This window comes from Narcine bancroftii, chromosome 12, assembly GCF_036971445.1.
Source record: "Narcine bancroftii isolate sNarBan1 chromosome 12, sNarBan1.hap1, whole genome shotgun sequence".
NCBI lineage: Eukaryota > Metazoa > Chordata > Chondrichthyes > Torpediniformes > Narcinidae > Narcine > Narcine bancroftii.
This window is the reverse complement of record NC_091480.1, coordinates 56,254,697-56,272,652: the sequence shown is the minus strand read 5'-3', so window position 1 is coordinate 56,272,652 and position 17,956 is coordinate 56,254,697. Positions and strand designations below refer to the sequence as shown.

The 17,956-nt window shown below is 40.5% G+C and overlaps 1 protein-coding gene across 3 annotated transcripts in view; it reads left to right on the top strand.

Annotated features, from left to right (window-relative positions):
* The first annotated feature begins 417 nt into the window (after nt 1–417).
* Nucleotides 418–17,956, top strand: part of LOC138747053 (TRAF family member-associated NF-kappa-B activator-like) — a 28,473-nt gene continuing 10,934 nt past the window's right edge. For 2 of the 3 annotated variants that reach the window (XM_069905940.1, XM_069905939.1), the window contains exons 1-3: nt 418–494; nt 4,285–4,372; nt 8,867–8,988. In XM_069905940.1, coding sequence (XP_069762041.1) covers nt 8,877–8,988 — 112 coding nt within the window. In that variant the 5' untranslated portion in view covers nt 418–494; nt 4,285–4,372; nt 8,867–8,876. The remainder of the gene's footprint in view (nt 495–4,284; nt 4,373–8,866; nt 8,989–17,956) is intronic. The other variant, XM_069905941.1, reaches the window with a different exon arrangement.

Below are 17,956 nucleotides of genomic sequence, written 5' to 3'. Positions count from 1 at the left end.
TCTGTTGCAGTGAGGTCTAGAATTGTCAATGCAAACAATGGGCTTGCTAGCTATTAAATTGATCCACTCTGAGTTTTGAATAGCTTCATTATGAATGTTCCTGAATAACCAGGCTGGGTAGGGTGAGAGATTAAGGGATGGTGCCTGGTTCCAAAAGTGATATTTAAACTCAGCACCTTGTGATTATTGGGTATAATATAAAAGAGATAACCACATCGTAAAGAAGCTGTTAGATTCTTGGCAATTGTTGAAAACAATGAAGAGCTGCAAAAATGAATGACTCTAAAATGACAAGAGAACGGGTCTTTCCTGTTCCCCTGACGTTTTTGTTGGTTGATACAACGACTGGGAAAGTCCCGCTGAAACCAGAAGTCAGCCTATGTGTTCTGAATAAACAAAGTGAAATTAACACTTTGGGCAGGGAGCTGCTGTGAGAGAAGTCAATGTCAAGCCAACCGATTTTTGCCAGTGAAGAGAGATGCCAGGAAAAGCAAGTAAGTTAAATTAACTATAGCAGTGTGCTTTTTGTTTATTGATGTTTGATATGTGATGGCTTTGAATGAAGGAATATCTGGGAACAAGAAATCCATGGATCTGCTCTGCTGTCATGCTCTTGGAATTAAGTATCGGAGCGCACAAGGATAAAGAGTTTATGAACAAGAAAATCAATTGGTGACATATCTCCTTCTATCTTGGTCTGAAACCAACAGGCTGGAAGTGTGTGGAAGGAATCCAATTCAGAGGGTCATTTGTTTTTGGAAACTTCCTGCAAAGGATGGTAGACATCGAGCCTATGAATAGCTTTAATACAGAGGTAGATAGATTCTTCAGACCAAGAGGGTGAAAAATAACTACAGGCAGATGTGAGTTGAACTACCAGTCAGGCTAATCCTGATCTCGTTACATGCAGGAGCAGGCTCGAGGAGCTGAGCGGTATTGTCTCTACACCTGTATGTGAATTTCTCATCTCTCCACCTTGCTAGTGAAACAACTCGTGTGAGCAAATGCACTTCACAGCCCTACTTTGATAAATATTGAAGAACATTTTTTCAATGCTAATTAATTTTCTAAAGGCAGATGCTTGGCAAAAGGTAGCAAGTTTTCTTTCTTTTAAGCTTTCCCATTGGGGCCAATTTGAATAAAATCTCCTCTGTGTTATTTTCCAATTGATTAAAATAGTGGGGGGTTTTTATGTTCACTCATGGCATGTGAACATCACTGACAATAACTTGCTGGGCCATTTCAGAGGGCAGTTAAAAGTGAATCGTAGTGATGGTTTCGAGTCACTTAGACGCCAGACTGGTGGCAGATTATCTTCTCTGAATGACACCAGCAACCCAGATGGTCTTATTATGCTAATCCATTGATTTTATACGAGATCTTCATTTCAAATTTATGTAAATATTTGATTTCAAACTTAATTTGAATGTAAATTCCCAAGCTGCTGTTTAACCAGATCATTGATCCAGGCCTTTGGGTGCTACTGTAACCAGTTTGAAATAATCCCTTTATTTCTGTGTCTACTTTGAGTTTCACAAATTGTTCTAATTTATCAATACCCATTCTTCTTATAAAAGTGTAGAAAATTGTTTGTATGTTCAAATAAAAATAACTTACTTAATTTCTTTTGTTTTACCAAATTGCACTCAGCTGAGCGTGTGGGCTAAAGTTGTTCCAATTTGAGCACGTGCAGTTTCTGCACTGCTGGAGAATTTAGTAAGGCATCATCTTCCCATGGTCAGCATTTTCACGAGCGAGGAGCTCCTGACAGGGTCGTGGAGCATGGATGGAGTGCTGTAGAGAAGGGAAACACATGGAAATACAAATATCAATGTACTTCCAGAGATGTAATAAGAGATTGAGCAGTAAAACACAAGGCCGGAGAAACTCAGCAGGTCGAACAGTGAACATAGCAAAGATATCGATACAGAACCAATGTTTCGGGCTTCATCAAGGTATGAGCAAAATGTGGGCAGGCACCCGAACAAAATGGTGAAAACTGTGACTGCTACAGCTAGATCCTGAACCTAGTCATTTTTTTGTAAACTTGCTTTGTGTGGTAGAACCTCACATTTTCTTTCTAGCTTTATTTTATCAGGCCAGATGGCCAAATCCTGCTCCTGTCTCTTTTGTTTTCTCAAAGACCTTCATTCAGCTGGGACCTGTTTTCACCAGCACAGCTTGCTTTCCAGTGTGAAATAGGCCTCTGCTTTGTACTCCCTACTGATGTGAGGGACTGGCACAGAACAATCTCAGGGGACAGGACACTCGGGCTGTGGCCCACTGTCAGTGATACTCCACCTCAAAAGGCTGCATGTCATCCAAGATAAAGCAGCCCACTTGATTAATTTCCCGTTCACCATTCCTTCCATAAATGGTGTATAGCGGAGCAGTGGGGAACAGCGACAAGATGTACTGCAGTTGCTCACCCTGGCTGCTTTGGCATCCCCTCCCTAACTCATGAGCTCTACCACCCAACAAAAATACGAGTACAGTAAAACCCCTGGTATTCAAGCAACCAGCAGCCTCTAGCAACCAGCAAAAAAATCAAGAACAATAAATAAATCTTAAAAAGAATAAAATAATAGGTTAAAATATGCAAGTTTAAAATTGTAAGAGTGAATGTTCTCTGAAGTCACACTTATGTGAAGATGAGAGCCAATATCCAGCCAGCGGAGGGAGAGCCTTGGTCATGGCTTTCCTCATAGCAGCTGTTTGAATAAAGTTGTGTGAAACAGTAATGGGGAGTCACCCAGGATGAAGAGCTGGTTGATGCCGCTCACCGTTGGGGTGACTCTCTCAAAGTGTCTCCTTATCCCTGCTTAGTAAGAGTCGCCCAATCAGAGTCTTCATCTGTAAACTTGGGGGAGGGAGGAGGTTAATTATATATAATGTTATTGTTTGTTTGTCTTTCGGGTGTCTCTGTGGAGGGGGAGGAACCTGCAGATGCAGCGATGGTTAATGTCTTCAAAGAATGTGACTGAAAATAAAGCAAAATACTTTTTAAAAATTTTTTTAAAAATTTTCACACTGTGAACCATATATACATACAAACATTTCACTCTTAAATATACACAGTGGCATTTTCTCCCCTTTTCCCCCATACCTTCCCTCCCCCCCCTTCCCACCAAACCCATTAAATGTTCAACATATACAATACAATAAAACCATTAAACAATGTCATCACACAATAAAAATAAACAAGAAAATTGTGTCCTTTACTGTTACATACTGGATCAAGTCATTTTGTCTTCTTATCATTTTAGGGGGTGGAGATCCGCCCTCTCTGTTGTGTTCCATATACGATTCCCAAATTTGTTCAAATAATGTGACTTTATTTTTTAAATTATATGTTATTTTTTCCAATGGAATACATTTATTAATTTCCATGTACCACAAAATAAAGCAAAATACTTTCAGGTTTATATATTCACACAAGTGAAGTTTGTTCGGTGTCAGTACAGAATGGTATTTTTGTCTTTTAAACTGTTTACTCTTAATTCAGAAGTATTAGTTAGGCATTGTAAGAATAAATCTCAAGCAACCGGAAAATACACTTAACCAGCATCTAACAATCCCCATAGGTGCCGGATCCCAGGGGTTTTACTGCATAAAGCACATGGGAGCACCGCCACCTGAAGGTTCTCCTCCAGCCCCCACACCATCCTGACTTGGAAATATATCATTGTTCCTTCATCATCGTAGTATCTAAGTCTTGGAGATTCCTCCCCAACAGTGTTTTGGGAGCACTGCAACAGTCCAGGAAGATATCTCACCACGGGCCATGAGGGATGGGTGACAAATGGTCACGGATAGATCTCGAATAAATGAATAAAAACTGGCCTGAGTGGATTGTTGATGACTGGGGATGAGATCATTAGACACATCAGTGAAATGCCCCGCAATCCCACATCTTCAGGAATCTCTGTAATTTATAAGAAAGGGGCCCTATGAGCAGCATCCAAAGTTGAATAAGGAACGCTGGTATTCACCAGGGAATCAAGAGGGATGGTGATCCATTAATAAAAATTCAACAGGCTGTAATGATTACAAAACTGGGGTATGTTAGAGTGAGTGAAACTGAGAATGCAGGGTCTGAATGTTCACAGTTTTCATCCCATGGGTTTCCGAGAACAGAAGCAGTGTTCATGGGTAAAGGGACAGATTGAATCTCACCATTTATATAGAATCTCGAATGTGATGCATAAAGCAAGAGGTCATTCAGCCCATCAAGCCGCTCTGTAAGGACAATCTAATCATCTTTATTTCTGTCTTTTATCACAGATTTTTTTTTTGTTGCAAGACTAGGCACACAAGATAAGCTGAGAACCACCTAGAAAGATCATGAACAACTGCGGAACCACATATTCTGGTATTTCTGGAGAGACTAAGTTGACAATTCACTGAATCGAGAAATGAGTTCTCATGATGCTTCTGTCAATGCCTTGGAGTTCAAAACAAACAGTTATTTTTTGGAAAAAAACACACCCATCAATTCTTTACACTCATACCAAAAGAATATCGGCACAGAAGAGAGTATGGCCCAGCTTGTTTTGCTGACAGATCACCACAGATGCTGCCGAATCTGCTGAGAATTCCCAACACACTTACAGTAAAACCCCTGGTATCTTGCACCTATGGGATCGGTCGATGCCGGATAAGTGAATTTGCCAGTTGCTTGAGACTAAATGTTGTTGGCAAATTATCCACTAGAGAGTGCCAATCTTAAACTTTTATATTTTTTACCCATTTATTTTCCGCAATTTTTTTCCCGGTTGCTTGAATTCCAGATAACGGGGATTTTACTGTATTTTGGTCTTTCAGTATCTGTAATTTTTTTTGGCTTTTCATGCATCAGTTGGTACAGATATTTATCTCATTATAGGTGGGGAGAAACACTAACACAACAAAGGTTAGATTTTTTTTGTCCTCCATAGATTCATAACTAATTTTGGAAACTAGTCTCGGGTAGTAGAGAGGGAAATAAGCCTACCACATACACCTGAGTAACCAACAGCAAGACCTGTTGCAAGTCACCACGTCCTCTTTCACATTTATTATGTTGCAGGTGACACTGGCATATTTTCAGTTCCATTTGTTTGTAGCTGGCAATATTTGTACAGGCAGAAAGCTATTTGTTTAAAGAATGACTTATCTGAGTAAATTATAATTTACGTTTGTATGATTAGTTTGAAGGTGGAGTTCACCTCCTCTAGTTTCAGATGGATTCTCCTGTGGAGTCACTTCTATTAAGATAGTAATTTTTTTATTAAATTTTATTAAATTTAAGGAGATACTCAGTTTAAGGTGGAGTTCCTTAACTTTGTTTGTTTTTTAATGACACTGGACAAAGAAGATTTTGCTTCCTGAACACTTTTAAGGGTATTTTATGGAGTTTGGGCTGCTGATCACGAAAATGACCACAAAACTTTCCTATTACGTTTCTTTTTTTTAGATTTTTGTCATTTTCTGCCATATTTTAAGTCAAGCAGACAAAACCATGAACCGCAACATGTCATTGAAAATTCATTTTCTGCATTCGCACTTGGACTCCTTCCCGGCTGATCTCGGTGCCATCAGTGATGAACATGGTGAAAGGCTTCATCGGGACATGGCGATTGTGGAAAAGCAGTATCAGGGCAACTGGAATCCGTCAACGCTGGCTGACTAATGTTGGGCACTGAAACAAGAGGCATCAGATTCTGAGTACAAATGAAAATCGGCAGCAAAACATTTTTAAGTCAGTTGAACTAACATCATTATGCATTTAAACAGGCTAAATTCAATAGCAGTTAATTTAATGTTTCTCCAACTTCCTACGTGATACAGCAAATCTGAAATTACCTTTCTGTTCAGCTTGAAGTTCTCTTTCATAATCCCCAATTTTATTTTCTGGAAGCAAGCCATTTGAAAAAATTTTTTGTCCAGTGTTATCAGCTGGATTCATTTGTTTAATCTTGAGATATTTTCCAAGGCAGAATTATTTGCCTTGAATGGATCTGGCAAGTTTCAGTAGATACATATTTTTCTTGTGTTTTCAGTTGGATTTACTGCATTTTAAATTGGATAGATTTGTTTTGGGGGGATTCATTTCTTTTAGGATTGATCTACTTGACTTAGAATTAATTTAATAGCCTAATGAGTTTTTTTTTAATACAGGTTCTTATCAAAATGGAAAGGTTTGTTAGAAAATGACTGTCATTTTCGACAATATTCTACTGTTTTTAATTAATATGCTTGTTTTCTCATGGATTTATTTGCGTTAAGATGGCTCATTTATTCTGAAGTGGCTCGATCTATTTTATAGTAGTTTCACTTGTTTTCTGATGGCTTCACATTTCAATGTGAATTCATCTATTTGCAGGTCAATTTAAAACTGGGTTTGCTTGTCGCGAGGAAGCTTCACACTATTTTCATTGTATTCAGTTATTTTTCAGGAAGATTCAATTTGAAGGCACTATTTAAGCTGCTATCTCTTTGGAGATTCTTGTGTGGAGTCCACTATTTTAAGTAGGACTTGCTTTTAGGGAATTCAGTAAATTCTTATTTTCTTTTCAAGTGGACCATTATTTTGTTTTAAGGTGGACTTATTTTTTAAGATGGATCCAGTTTTCAGGTGGATGGAATGGTGTTAAGGTGGACATCGTTTTAAATTGGATATTAATTTTGAATGCTTTGAATCAAAATAAAGTTGCTGGTTTTAAAGTGGATTTATCTGCTGTTAGCTCGACACACTTTAGACCAGTGGCTTTCAAACTGCCCCCCTCAACTCACATCCCACTTTAAGTATTCCCTATACCATCGGTGCTCTGTGTATAACCTTATATAAGGGATTATATAAGGTGGGATGTGGGTGAAAAGAAAAAGGTTGAAAACCACTGTTTGAATCGTCCCTCATTGACTCGTGATGTGCACGGTTTCAGAACTCCAAAGGAAATGGGCCAATGACCATTTTTCTCAAGCAGAATATTTGAGTAACAATTGGGTCGAAAGCAGTGATTCTCAGCCTTCCCTTCCCACTCACATCCCACCTTATATAATCCCTTACTAATCACAGAGCACCAATGGTAGAGGGAGTACTTAAAGTGGGATGTGAGTTTGGGGGGGGGGGGAGCAGTTTGAAAACCACTGCTTTAGATGTATTCATTTTTTACTGGGATCTGGGTGTCACTGTTAAAGTCATTTATTGGCCATTTCCAATGGTTATTGGGTGGTGCTTGTTTTCAGGTGGATTCTCTCCATTCTGAATTACTTTGGTTCTTTAGTTCAAAAGTAGATGAACTTATTTTAAGGCAGAATCACTTAGAATTGTTTTTAGCCATTTGAGGTGAATTCAAGAGGTAGAATGATTTGCTTTTTAGTGAATTTATCTGACCTCAGTTATTTTACATTTTTAATGTGGATTTATTTAATTTAAGTTGCTTTGGCTTTCTTGTAAAAGACTCCTTGCATTTTAGGATGGCTTCGATACTTTTGTTTTAATGCAAAGTTTGAAGTTGTGCGTCTCTGCCTTGGATTGCTGCAGTGCTTGCTTACCAACAGTTAACCAGGAGTGGGAGACAAAAAGGGAGAAAATGCAGATGACTGCACACAGATGAACAGTCTTCCTCTCTCTATTATTGTTGTGGAGGTTGTTTCAAAGCCTGTTGTACGTTCAGTCGATTAACTTCTTTATTCAGTGGATTAATTTATTTTTGGTTGGATTCGGTTGCTTTGGAGGCCAAAACAAGAATGGATGGATCTGTTTTTAGCTGATTGTTTTTTTTACAGCCTGATTCCTTTCTAGTAGGGAGCTGTTGTATTTGAGGAGAGACACTCTTGTGTTCTGGAGTAAAACACAAAAGTCTGCAGGCACCATGATTGATGTAAAAACACAAAGCTGGAGGAACTCATCAGGTCCAACAGTGGTCTTTTATACAGCAAAGATAAAGATACAGAACCAACATTTTGGACTTGAGCCCTTCCTCAAGGGATGGACAAAATGTGGCAGGTGTCCAAACAAAATGATGGATGGGGAAGAGCAGGGAGAGGAGCACAGTCCCACAGGTGGATAAGGGAGGGAGGGCACAGCAGCAAACGGGGAGGGGGATGGCTCTGTGTATGGAGAGGGAAGGGTGTGGAGAGATGGAGGAAAGGAGACAAATGGAAAGGGAGAGAGAAGAGGGAGTGGGCTAGCAGAAACCAGAGAAGTCGATGTTAATGCCAACTAGAGGGAGAGAGCATGGATGGAAAATCACGTGTTGTGTTCAGATTGAGTTGTCAGTTTTGAGATAGTGTAGCGGCTCACTGGAGGCTCGGGAGGTTCCAAGTGACGTCACGGCATCACAATGCGATGACGTCGTTTGGAAAGCGTGGGGTTTTCAAAAGCTGCAGGTGACTGTTTAAGTAAAGGACTTTTACTGAACTCGACTCAACTATGTCTGATCATTTTCTCGTTCTTCATTTCACACTGTGAAGCAGCTGCTACAATACCCTTATTTTTTTGGATACATCTTTAGGTGGGAATACATGTTTCATTTTATTATGGATTTCTTTTACCAAGAGATTTCATTTATTTTCTCCACTTCCAACTTCTCACCCTCCTTTGCCCAGAGAGAGGAATCAATCAGAACATTCTCACTAAATGAAATCAAATGGTCGGGTATGACTTTGTGTTCTTCGAATGATCTCACCTAGCATGTCAGTCGCCAAGATATGGACACAGATCCGATACTTTCCTTGTCACATTATAGAGACAGCAGAAAAGTAAAGCACCCAAAAACCATAAGCTTGTTCGCTGTAAATGCATGAGAGTTAGGTTGTTGTTCACGGCCTTGAGTTATCAACCAACGATGATTCTTTTCAACTCTTTCCTCTTTCCACCCAGAGATAAAGAAATGGAAGAGGCATTTAGACTACTGTCCCAGGAATTCAGAAGGTTGAAAATTGTGTGTGAGAGGCAGGCAGAGCTCATTGAAGAGCTCACGGAGAAGAGGGAAATAATTGCTGGTGAGCAAAGACCACTCTATCATTTTAAGCCACAGCTCGACTGAGATGATGTAAAAGGGGTTCATTTTCATTTAGAACAAGAGACATTCACAGTAGGGAGATAGAGAGAGAGAGAAAGAGAGAGAGAGAGAGTGAGAGAGAGTGTGTGTGTGTGTGTGTGTGTGTGTGTGTGTGTGTGTGTGTGTGTGTGTGCGTGTGCGCGCACATGGGTTTTTCCCCAGGGGCTCCAGTTTCCTCCAACCCTTCTAAACATACCAGGGGTGTAGGTTAATGGGGTGTAATTGGACAGCATGGGCTCATAGGCTGAAAGGCCTGTTACTGTGCTGTATGTCTAAATAAGTAAATAGATAAGTAAATAGATGAGGACACTTGGAGAAAGTGGTTGGAAGTAGGTCATCAATTGGAGGGTTTGTGTTTTTTGAGTTGAAATGCAGGAATTGACAAGAGATCAACTCAATGGGTATGCTGCCAAACAGAATATCTTATTTTACCTTAGAAAATTGGATTTTACTGAGGAATATTGGAATAGGGAGAGGTCACTCAGTTGTCAAAAGTGACACGAGAAAAACTCTTACATTAAGTGATTGGAATCAGAAATGAATTACCAAGGATAATGGGGGGGGGGGGGGGGGGTGTGCTGGTTCAATCATGTCTTATAACCATATAACAGGCCAGTTTGGTCCTACTTGTCCATGCCGGAACAAATCCCCACCCTCCTAGTCCCACTGACCAGCACCTGGTCCATACCCCTCCAATCCTCTCCCCTCCATGTAATTATCCAGTCTTTTCTTAAATGTAAATAACGTCCTTGCTTCAACCACCTCTGCCGGAAGCTTATTCCACATCCCAACCACCCTTTGCGTGAAGAAATTTCCCTTCATGTTCCCCTTATAATTTTCCCCCTGCAATCTCAAACCATGGCCTCTGGTTTGAATATCCCCCACTCTTAATTGAAAAAACCTATCCACGTTGACGCTCTCTGTCCCTTTTAAAATCTTGAACACCTCCATCAAAACCCCCCCTCAATCTTCTACGCTCCAGAGAAAAAAGCCCCAGGCTGCTCAACCTTTTTCTGTAACTCAAACCCTGACATCCTGTCAACATTCTCGTGAACCTTCTCTGCACTCTCTCTATTTTGTTTATATCCTTCCTATAATTCGGTGACCAAAACTGCACACAGTATTCCAAACTTAGCCTCACCAATGCCTTGTACAATTTCATCATAACATCCCAACTCTTGAATTCAATACTCCGATTTATGAAGGCCAACATTCCAAATGCCTTCTTCACCACTCTATCTATCTGAGTATCAACTTTGAGGGTACTATTTACCATAACTCCCAAATCCCTCTGTTGCTCTGCACTCCTCAGTTGTCTACCATTCAATGTGTATGACCTATTTAGATTTGCCTTTCCAAAATGCAACACTTCACACTTATCCGTATTAAATTCCATCAGCCATTTCTCAGCCCACTTCTCTAGCTTCCAAGAGCAAATACATTATCAGTGGGTTTAGTTGGAGTACATTTGCAGAGAGTTGGCAGAGAGAGACTCAAGGGCCAAATGGTCTCTTTCTATGCTGTTAACTTTTCTGTGATTCTGTAAACTTCAGAATTCTTAAATACCAGTGAGTTGAAATGACTTCAATCGTTACATGCAGTGTCAGATATTTAGATGATTTCATGCTAAGGTTGCGCTGTGGGTGGAGTCACATGGATGAATATTTGCTCTGCCGTGTTAGCTTTGGCTCAATGGGAGCAGTCTTGCCTCTGACTCAGACGATGACAAGTGCTTAGCCCACTCCATGACTCCAAGCACACATTTAAGATGACATCTGGGTGAGTACTCTAGCACTGTTGCACATCCCATTGCACAAGTGAAATGTTACCTAGGCCCAGATCCTGTTGGCCCATTCCCATCTAGCCCATGGAATTGTCACCCACTCTCCCCCAATCTTTGTGCTTCCCTGGTTCAAGTACAGAGGGCCAATCCTGCTGGTCGAACTCCATGAAAAGCCTGGCCCAGCTCTGCTGCCTGTGAAATCGCTTTCAAATTTTAAATGTAGACATACAGTACGGTAACAAGCCCTTTCAGCCTTGAGCCCGTGCCGCCCAATTACATCCAATCGACCTACAACCCCCAGTATTAATGGTGGGAGGAAACTGGAGCCCCCCTGGGGAAAACCCACGCAGACACAGGGAGAATGTACAAACTCCTTACAGACAGCATGGGATTCGAACCCGGGTCCCTGTCACTGGTGCTGTAAAGGCGTTGCACTAACCGTGCCAGCCCTATTTTAATCATCACTGGCATTCAAAGAGATTAAAATGATTAAAAGTTTGATCAAAAAAGTTTTTTAAAAGTTATTTAAACAACTTTCAAATGTACTGGGAAAATCTCTACAACTGGATCTTCCTCAGCTCTCATCATTTTCTTAGTCACAGACTAAGGATACATCTCACAATCCTTACTAGGCCAATTTGTTAATCTCAAAACTGACCCAACTTTATCCTCTGCCAAATTAATCCCAAATAAAAACGAGACTCCTTGCATGGGTAACTTGAAATTACTCCTACTACAACAGGCCCTTTTACTAATTCTGAATTTAGTACAATATTGTGAAGTGATATTGACTCTACCTCACCTCCAACACCCTTAATAAAAGTTGACTCCCCTGTGGCAGTCCTTTGATCCAGAGTTCAAACACTTTCTAACAACAGTGACTGAGCAGCCCCAGTATCTCTAAGAATTTTAACTGGAACCTGTGATTCTCCCTGCTTTACTGAAACCAAGCCCTCTGACACAAAAGGTTTGAAAACATCCATGATCTCCTTACCAGGTATGGAACATCTGCTCTCCTTAAATTCCACTGTTTGAATACATGCTTCTGGTAAAACTTTTTCTTGTTTCTTTTTCAACACTAGACAATTTGCAATCACATGACCAGGTTTCTTCCAAAAATGACATACAAATGCAGAAGTTTTGTCCTTTCCCACCTTACCTTTATCTTTTCTCTTAACATTTTCTCCAGGCTTAATTTCAGGCCTACTATCCTGCTCAACATTACCCATATGAACAGGTTTATTAATCTGTTCCACATTGACTCTTTGAAAATGTCTACTATTCTGGAATGTATTTTTGTGAATTTGAGCAAATTCATCCGCTAATCTAGCCGCCTGTTGCCACTTCCCCACATCTCTCTCATTCAGGTATAATTTCATTTCCTTTGGGACACACCATTTAATTTCCTCTATTAATATCAATTCTCTCAATCTGTAAAAATCATTGTTTATTCCTTTTGAGATTCGCCAATGGTCAAAACATACAGATTTCTTCAGAGCAAAATCCAAATAAAATTGTTTCCATGTTTAAACCAAACTTCTAAATTTTTGTCTATAAGCTTCCAGAACCAACTCATAAGCTGTCAATACTGCTTGTTTAACAGTGTCATAATTTGCCACCTGCTCTACAGTCAAGCTACAGTATGAAATTTGTGCTTTTCCTTTTAATACACTTTGGAGCATTAGAGGCCATTTTTCTTTTGGCCATCTTGAGCTCTCAGCGACCTTTTCAAAAAGCTGAAAATATGTATCTATATCTCCCTCATCAAAAGGAGGAACTAGATTTACCTCTCTTCTAGCCAAAAGCCTCTCCCCAGCAGTTACAGCCTCATCCTCTTACTTCTCTCCATCTCCATTTATAACTTCTCTAATTGAAACTGTCTGTCCCTTTCATATTTCCTCCATCTTTCAGCTTCTGCCAACTCAAATTTCCTCTGATTTTCAGCTTCCTCTGCATCTCTTTCTTCTTATTCCACCCTCAATTTCTCCAATTCCAATTGCAATTCAAACGATCTCTTCTCTGGAAAAATTTCTAAGTTTTTCTCAACAAATTTTCCCTCACGTATATATTTCAGTCTAATCCTCTCTATTTGTATTTTCCTCATCCAATGCTTGACTTCAGTCAGCTTTAATGCCTTAGAAATAACCATCAGTTCCTCTTTTCTCTTGCTCTGCAGGTGATGGTTGTGACAAAAATGTATCAACATCCATTGCTGCTGTTTTTCCACAAACAAGCTTTAAATTAGCTTGAAAAAAACTCAAATAACTAATAAATCACAAAAACTCCAATTTTCAAATCCTGAACGGACGAACCCCCATAAAATGTTATGAGTCCAGAGGACCCCAAAACCCAGCAGCGATAGGCATCACGACAAAGGGTTACTTAAACAAAAGTTGCTTTTAATTATCTTTGAACATGAAAATAGAATCAAACTTGAACTTGTCTCTCTTGACTCACTTAACCTACTTAACCCTCTTCTAATTCTAAGTGCAGGTGTGTGTAATGTGTGTGTAAGTTCAGCAAAGTTCTTTGGTTCAATCTCCAATCTCACTGGTTGCAGGCAATTCCTTTACTGTGCACAGAAGTTACTATTAATAAAGTTCATCAGACTTTGGTGCTTAACAGGTAAATGGTTACCACTCAGAAGGATTCTTGTTGGTTTTTAGAGAAAGAGTTTTTCTTGCATCAGGTCACCACAGAGTTCCTTTCTGTTTCTCCTATTCCAAGGGAAACACCGGACAGCCAGTCCTCTCCGTTGACCAGGCTGTGATAGTACAGATTCTATCACCAATGTGTATATGTGCAGATTGTAGTGTCGCCGAGAATATTCTCCCAGAATCACAGTGCGGCTTTCGCGCAAACAGAGGAACTACTGACATGGTCTTTGCCCTCAGACAGCTCCAAGAAAAGTGCAGAGAACAAAACAAAGGACTCTACATCACCTTTGTTGACCTCACCAAAGCCTTCGACACCGTGAGCAGGAAAGGGCTTTGGCAAATACTAGAGCGCATCGGATGTCCCCCAAAGTTCCTCAACATGATTATCCAACTGCACGAAAACCAACAAGGTCGGGTCAGATACAGCAATGAGCTCTCTGAACCCTTCTCCATTAACAATGGCGTGAAGCAAGGCTGTGTTCTCGCACCAACCCTCTTTTCAATCTTCTTCAGCATGATGCTGAACCAAGCCATGAAAGACCTCAACAATGAAGACGCTGTTTACATCCGGTACCGCACGGATGGCAGTCTCTTCAATCTGAGGCGCCTGCAACTTCACACCAAGACACAAGAGAAACTTGTCCATGAACTACTCTTTGCAGACGATGCCGCTTTAGTTGCCCATTCAGAGCCAGCTCTTCAGCGCTTGATGTCCTGTTTTGCGGAAACTGCCAAAATGTTTGGCCTGGAAGTCAGCCTGAAGAAAACTGAGGTCCTCCATCAGCCAGCTCCCCACCATGACTACCAGCCCCCCCACATCTCCATCGGGCACACAAAACTCAAAACAGTCAACCAGTTTACCTATCTCGGCTGCACCATTTCATCAGATGCAAGGATCGACAATGAGATAGAGAACAGTCTCGCCAAGGCAAATAGCGCCTTTGGAAGACTACACAAAAGAGTCTGGAAAAACAACCAACTGAAAAACCTCACAAAGATAAGCGTATACAGAGCCGTTGTCATACCCACACTCCTGTTCGGCTCCGAATCATGGGTCCTCTACCGGCATCACCTACGGCTCCTAGAAAGCTTCCACCAGCGTTGTCTCTGCTCCATCCTCAACATCCATTGGAGCGCTTTCATCCCTAATGTCGAAGTACTCGAGATGGCAGAGGTCGACAGCATCGAGTCCACGCTGCTGAAGATCCAGCTGCACTGGGTGGGTCACGTCTCCAGAATGGAGGACCATCGCCTTCCCAAGATCGTGTTATATGGCGAGCTCTCCACTGGCCACCGTGACAGAGGTGCACCAAAGAAAAGGTACAAGGACTGCCTAAAGAAATCTCTTGGTGCCTGCCAGTGGGCTGATATCGCCTCAAACCGTGCATCTTGGCGCCTCACAGTTTGGCGGGCAGCAACCTCCTTTGAAGAAGACCGCAGAGCCCACCTCACTGACAAAAGACAAAGGAGGAAAAACCCAACACCCAACCCACCAATTTTCCCCTGCAACCGCTGCAATCGTGTCTGCCTGTCCCACATCGGACTTGTCAGCCACAAACGAGCCTGCAGCTGACGTGGACATTTACCCCTCCATAAATCTTCATCCGCGAAGCCAAGCCAAAGAAATTTTCATTTGAGGTAAATATTTCTAATGTGATGGGATGTACTCACTCTTCCAGATGAGATCAAGTCTTACCTTTGTTTTTTGACTCAAGGTATGAATCAAAAAACTACAAAATACATGCAACTCTCAGGATAAGCTGCTCAGATGGGTTTTTTTTTGTGTTTTTTTTAAATAGAGTAATGGTCTTTAAAAAAACAAACAAATAAATTTTAAAAATATATATAATATTTTTGATATCCTTTCTGTCTTCATCCAGTGCAGTGGAGGGGGGCCGAGTTTATACTGTTTGAAGTTTTATCCCGATGTATATACATGTGTGATATTATGTTTTCAATTTCATTCCCTTTTCTTCATTTATATGTATAAATTATAAAAACCAATCAAAAAAGATGGAAAAAGAAAGATTACATGTAGGTGGGTGCCTTGTACAATGAAACATCAGATGCCACCCAAAAGAGAGAGGGAGGTGAGGGGGTGGGGGGTGGGGGTGGAGAGAGAGAGAGAGAGAGAGAGAGAGAGAGAGAGAGAGAGAAAGGATGAGAGGGAGAGAGATGGAGAGAGATGCGTGACATAGAGGGAACCGTGTCAAGTTTATGCTGGCTCACAAAACCATCCTACTCCCCCACAAACCTTTCCATCAACACCATGTACTGGGGAAGAGGAGTCACGTGATGGAGTAGTGGCCGGACGGTGAACTCCAGCCCTCTCCAGAAAAGTCGGAAAAAACAAAGGAAAACACAAAGGCACAAAATTAAAAATTAAAGAAAAGTGAGTATAAAGGAGGAAAGAAGATGGCGACGAAAAAAGAAAAATCGAAATCAATGGTAAGAAGAGAGGAAGAGAAGACAACGGAAGAAGAAGGAGAAGGCCTTACCTGCTCGAAGAGGCCCGCGGTGGAGAGAGAAACCCGCTCCCTCAGGTCGGTAGAAAGTGGACTACAAAAATGGCTCGCTGAGCCGAGTAAAAGTGCGCAACCGCGCATGCAAAAAAACACACCGACGGGAGGGGTGACCAGCTGGGGAGTCGATCTCCACAGCCGGCAATGACAGCTGCAGAACACCTGCAGCAAGTGGAGAACACAGAAGACAACGAAAACAAGAAAGAAGAGAAGAAAAGGGCAACAAAGAAACAACAGATGGCCAACCCAGAGGAAGAAGAAGAGGAAGAGGAAGAGTACAGTGAAATAGAAGAAGAAGGGAAAGGCAAATCAAAGGATATACTTTCTCTTATTAAAGAATACATGGAGGAATTTAAAGAATGGCAAGCGCAAGAATTTAATGATTTAAGAAGAAGAATAAACAATACAGAAGAGAAAATGAATAAAATAGATATGACCTTAACAGAAATGGGAAAGAGAATGGACAAGACGGAAGAGCGGGAAGCAGCAGTAGAAATGGAGGTAGAGGACTTAAAAAAGAAATTAGAGGATTCTAATAAAAAAGTTATAGAGACACAAGAACTGTTAGCTCAGAAAATAGATATAATGGAAAATTATAACAGAAGAAATAACATAAAGATAGTGGGCCTTAAGGAAGATGAAGAAGGTAAGAATATGAGAGAGTTTATAAAAGATTGGATCCCCAGGATCCTAGGATGTCCAGAACTACAGCAAGATATGGAAATAGAAAGATCACATAGAGCATTAGCCTTTAAACCACAACCACAACAAAGGCCAAGATCTATTTTAGTAAAATTCCTAAGATATACTACAAGAGAAAAGGTACTGGAGAAGACAATGGAAAAAGTAAGAGAGGGCAACAAGCCACTGGAGTACAAAGGGCAAAAAATCTTCATTTATCCAGATATAAGTTTTGAACTCCTGAAGAAGAGAAAGGAGTTTAATACAGCAAAGGCGATTTTATGGAAGAAAGGGTATAAATTTATACTAAAGCATCCAGCGGTATTGAAAATATTTATTCCAGGACAACAAAACAGACTATTCTCGGATCCAGAGGAAGCAAGGAAATTTGCAGAACAACTACAAAATAGACTGAGGGATGAAGACGTGTAATGAGAGTAAAAATGACCACGATTTATATGTATGTGGGTAAAGAGGTATATGTGTGTATATGTATAATGTGCATACATGAATGTATCCATATTTAGAGGAAAATATAGATAGTATAGACAAGAATTAATAAGGGAAGGAAATGGAATAGAGGGAATAAGGAGGGAATTAAAAGAGTGACCTTTGTTACATATGAAAAGTGAAATCTTTTCTGGGGGAGCTGGGGGGGGAGGAGTTACGGTCACTGCAAAATCAGCTGACGTTTGCGAGTGAATTCGCAAATCCAAATGGAGAGGGGAGATGTGGTTGTCCGACAAGGGATAAAGGACAACTCAGGAGGGGAAGGGGGGATTGGGGCTAAAGAAGTTTTAAATAGGAGAATAAGGAAAATGTTTGATGTTTTAGGAATGTTGTTTTATAAAGGGTTCAAAACAAGAAAACAGAAATGGATAAGAAGGAAAGGTAATGATGGAGAAACGGAAAGGGAATATAAACAAAGTATAAAATGGCTACGTTGAACTATATGACTTTAAATATTAATGGAATACATAACCAAATTAAAAGGAAGAGACTGTTAAATTTACTGAAAAAAGAAAAAATTGATATAGCATTTGTGCAAGAAACACATTTAACTGAATTGGAGCACAAGAAATTAAAGAGAGATTGGGTAGGACACGTAACAGCAGCATCGTATAATTCAAAAGCAAGAGGAGTAGCTATATTAATTAGTAAAAATGTGCCATTTAAAATAGAAGAGGAAATAATAGATCCAGCAGGGAGATATGTAATGATAAAATGTCAGATATATTCGGAGTTTTGGAATCTACTCAATGTATA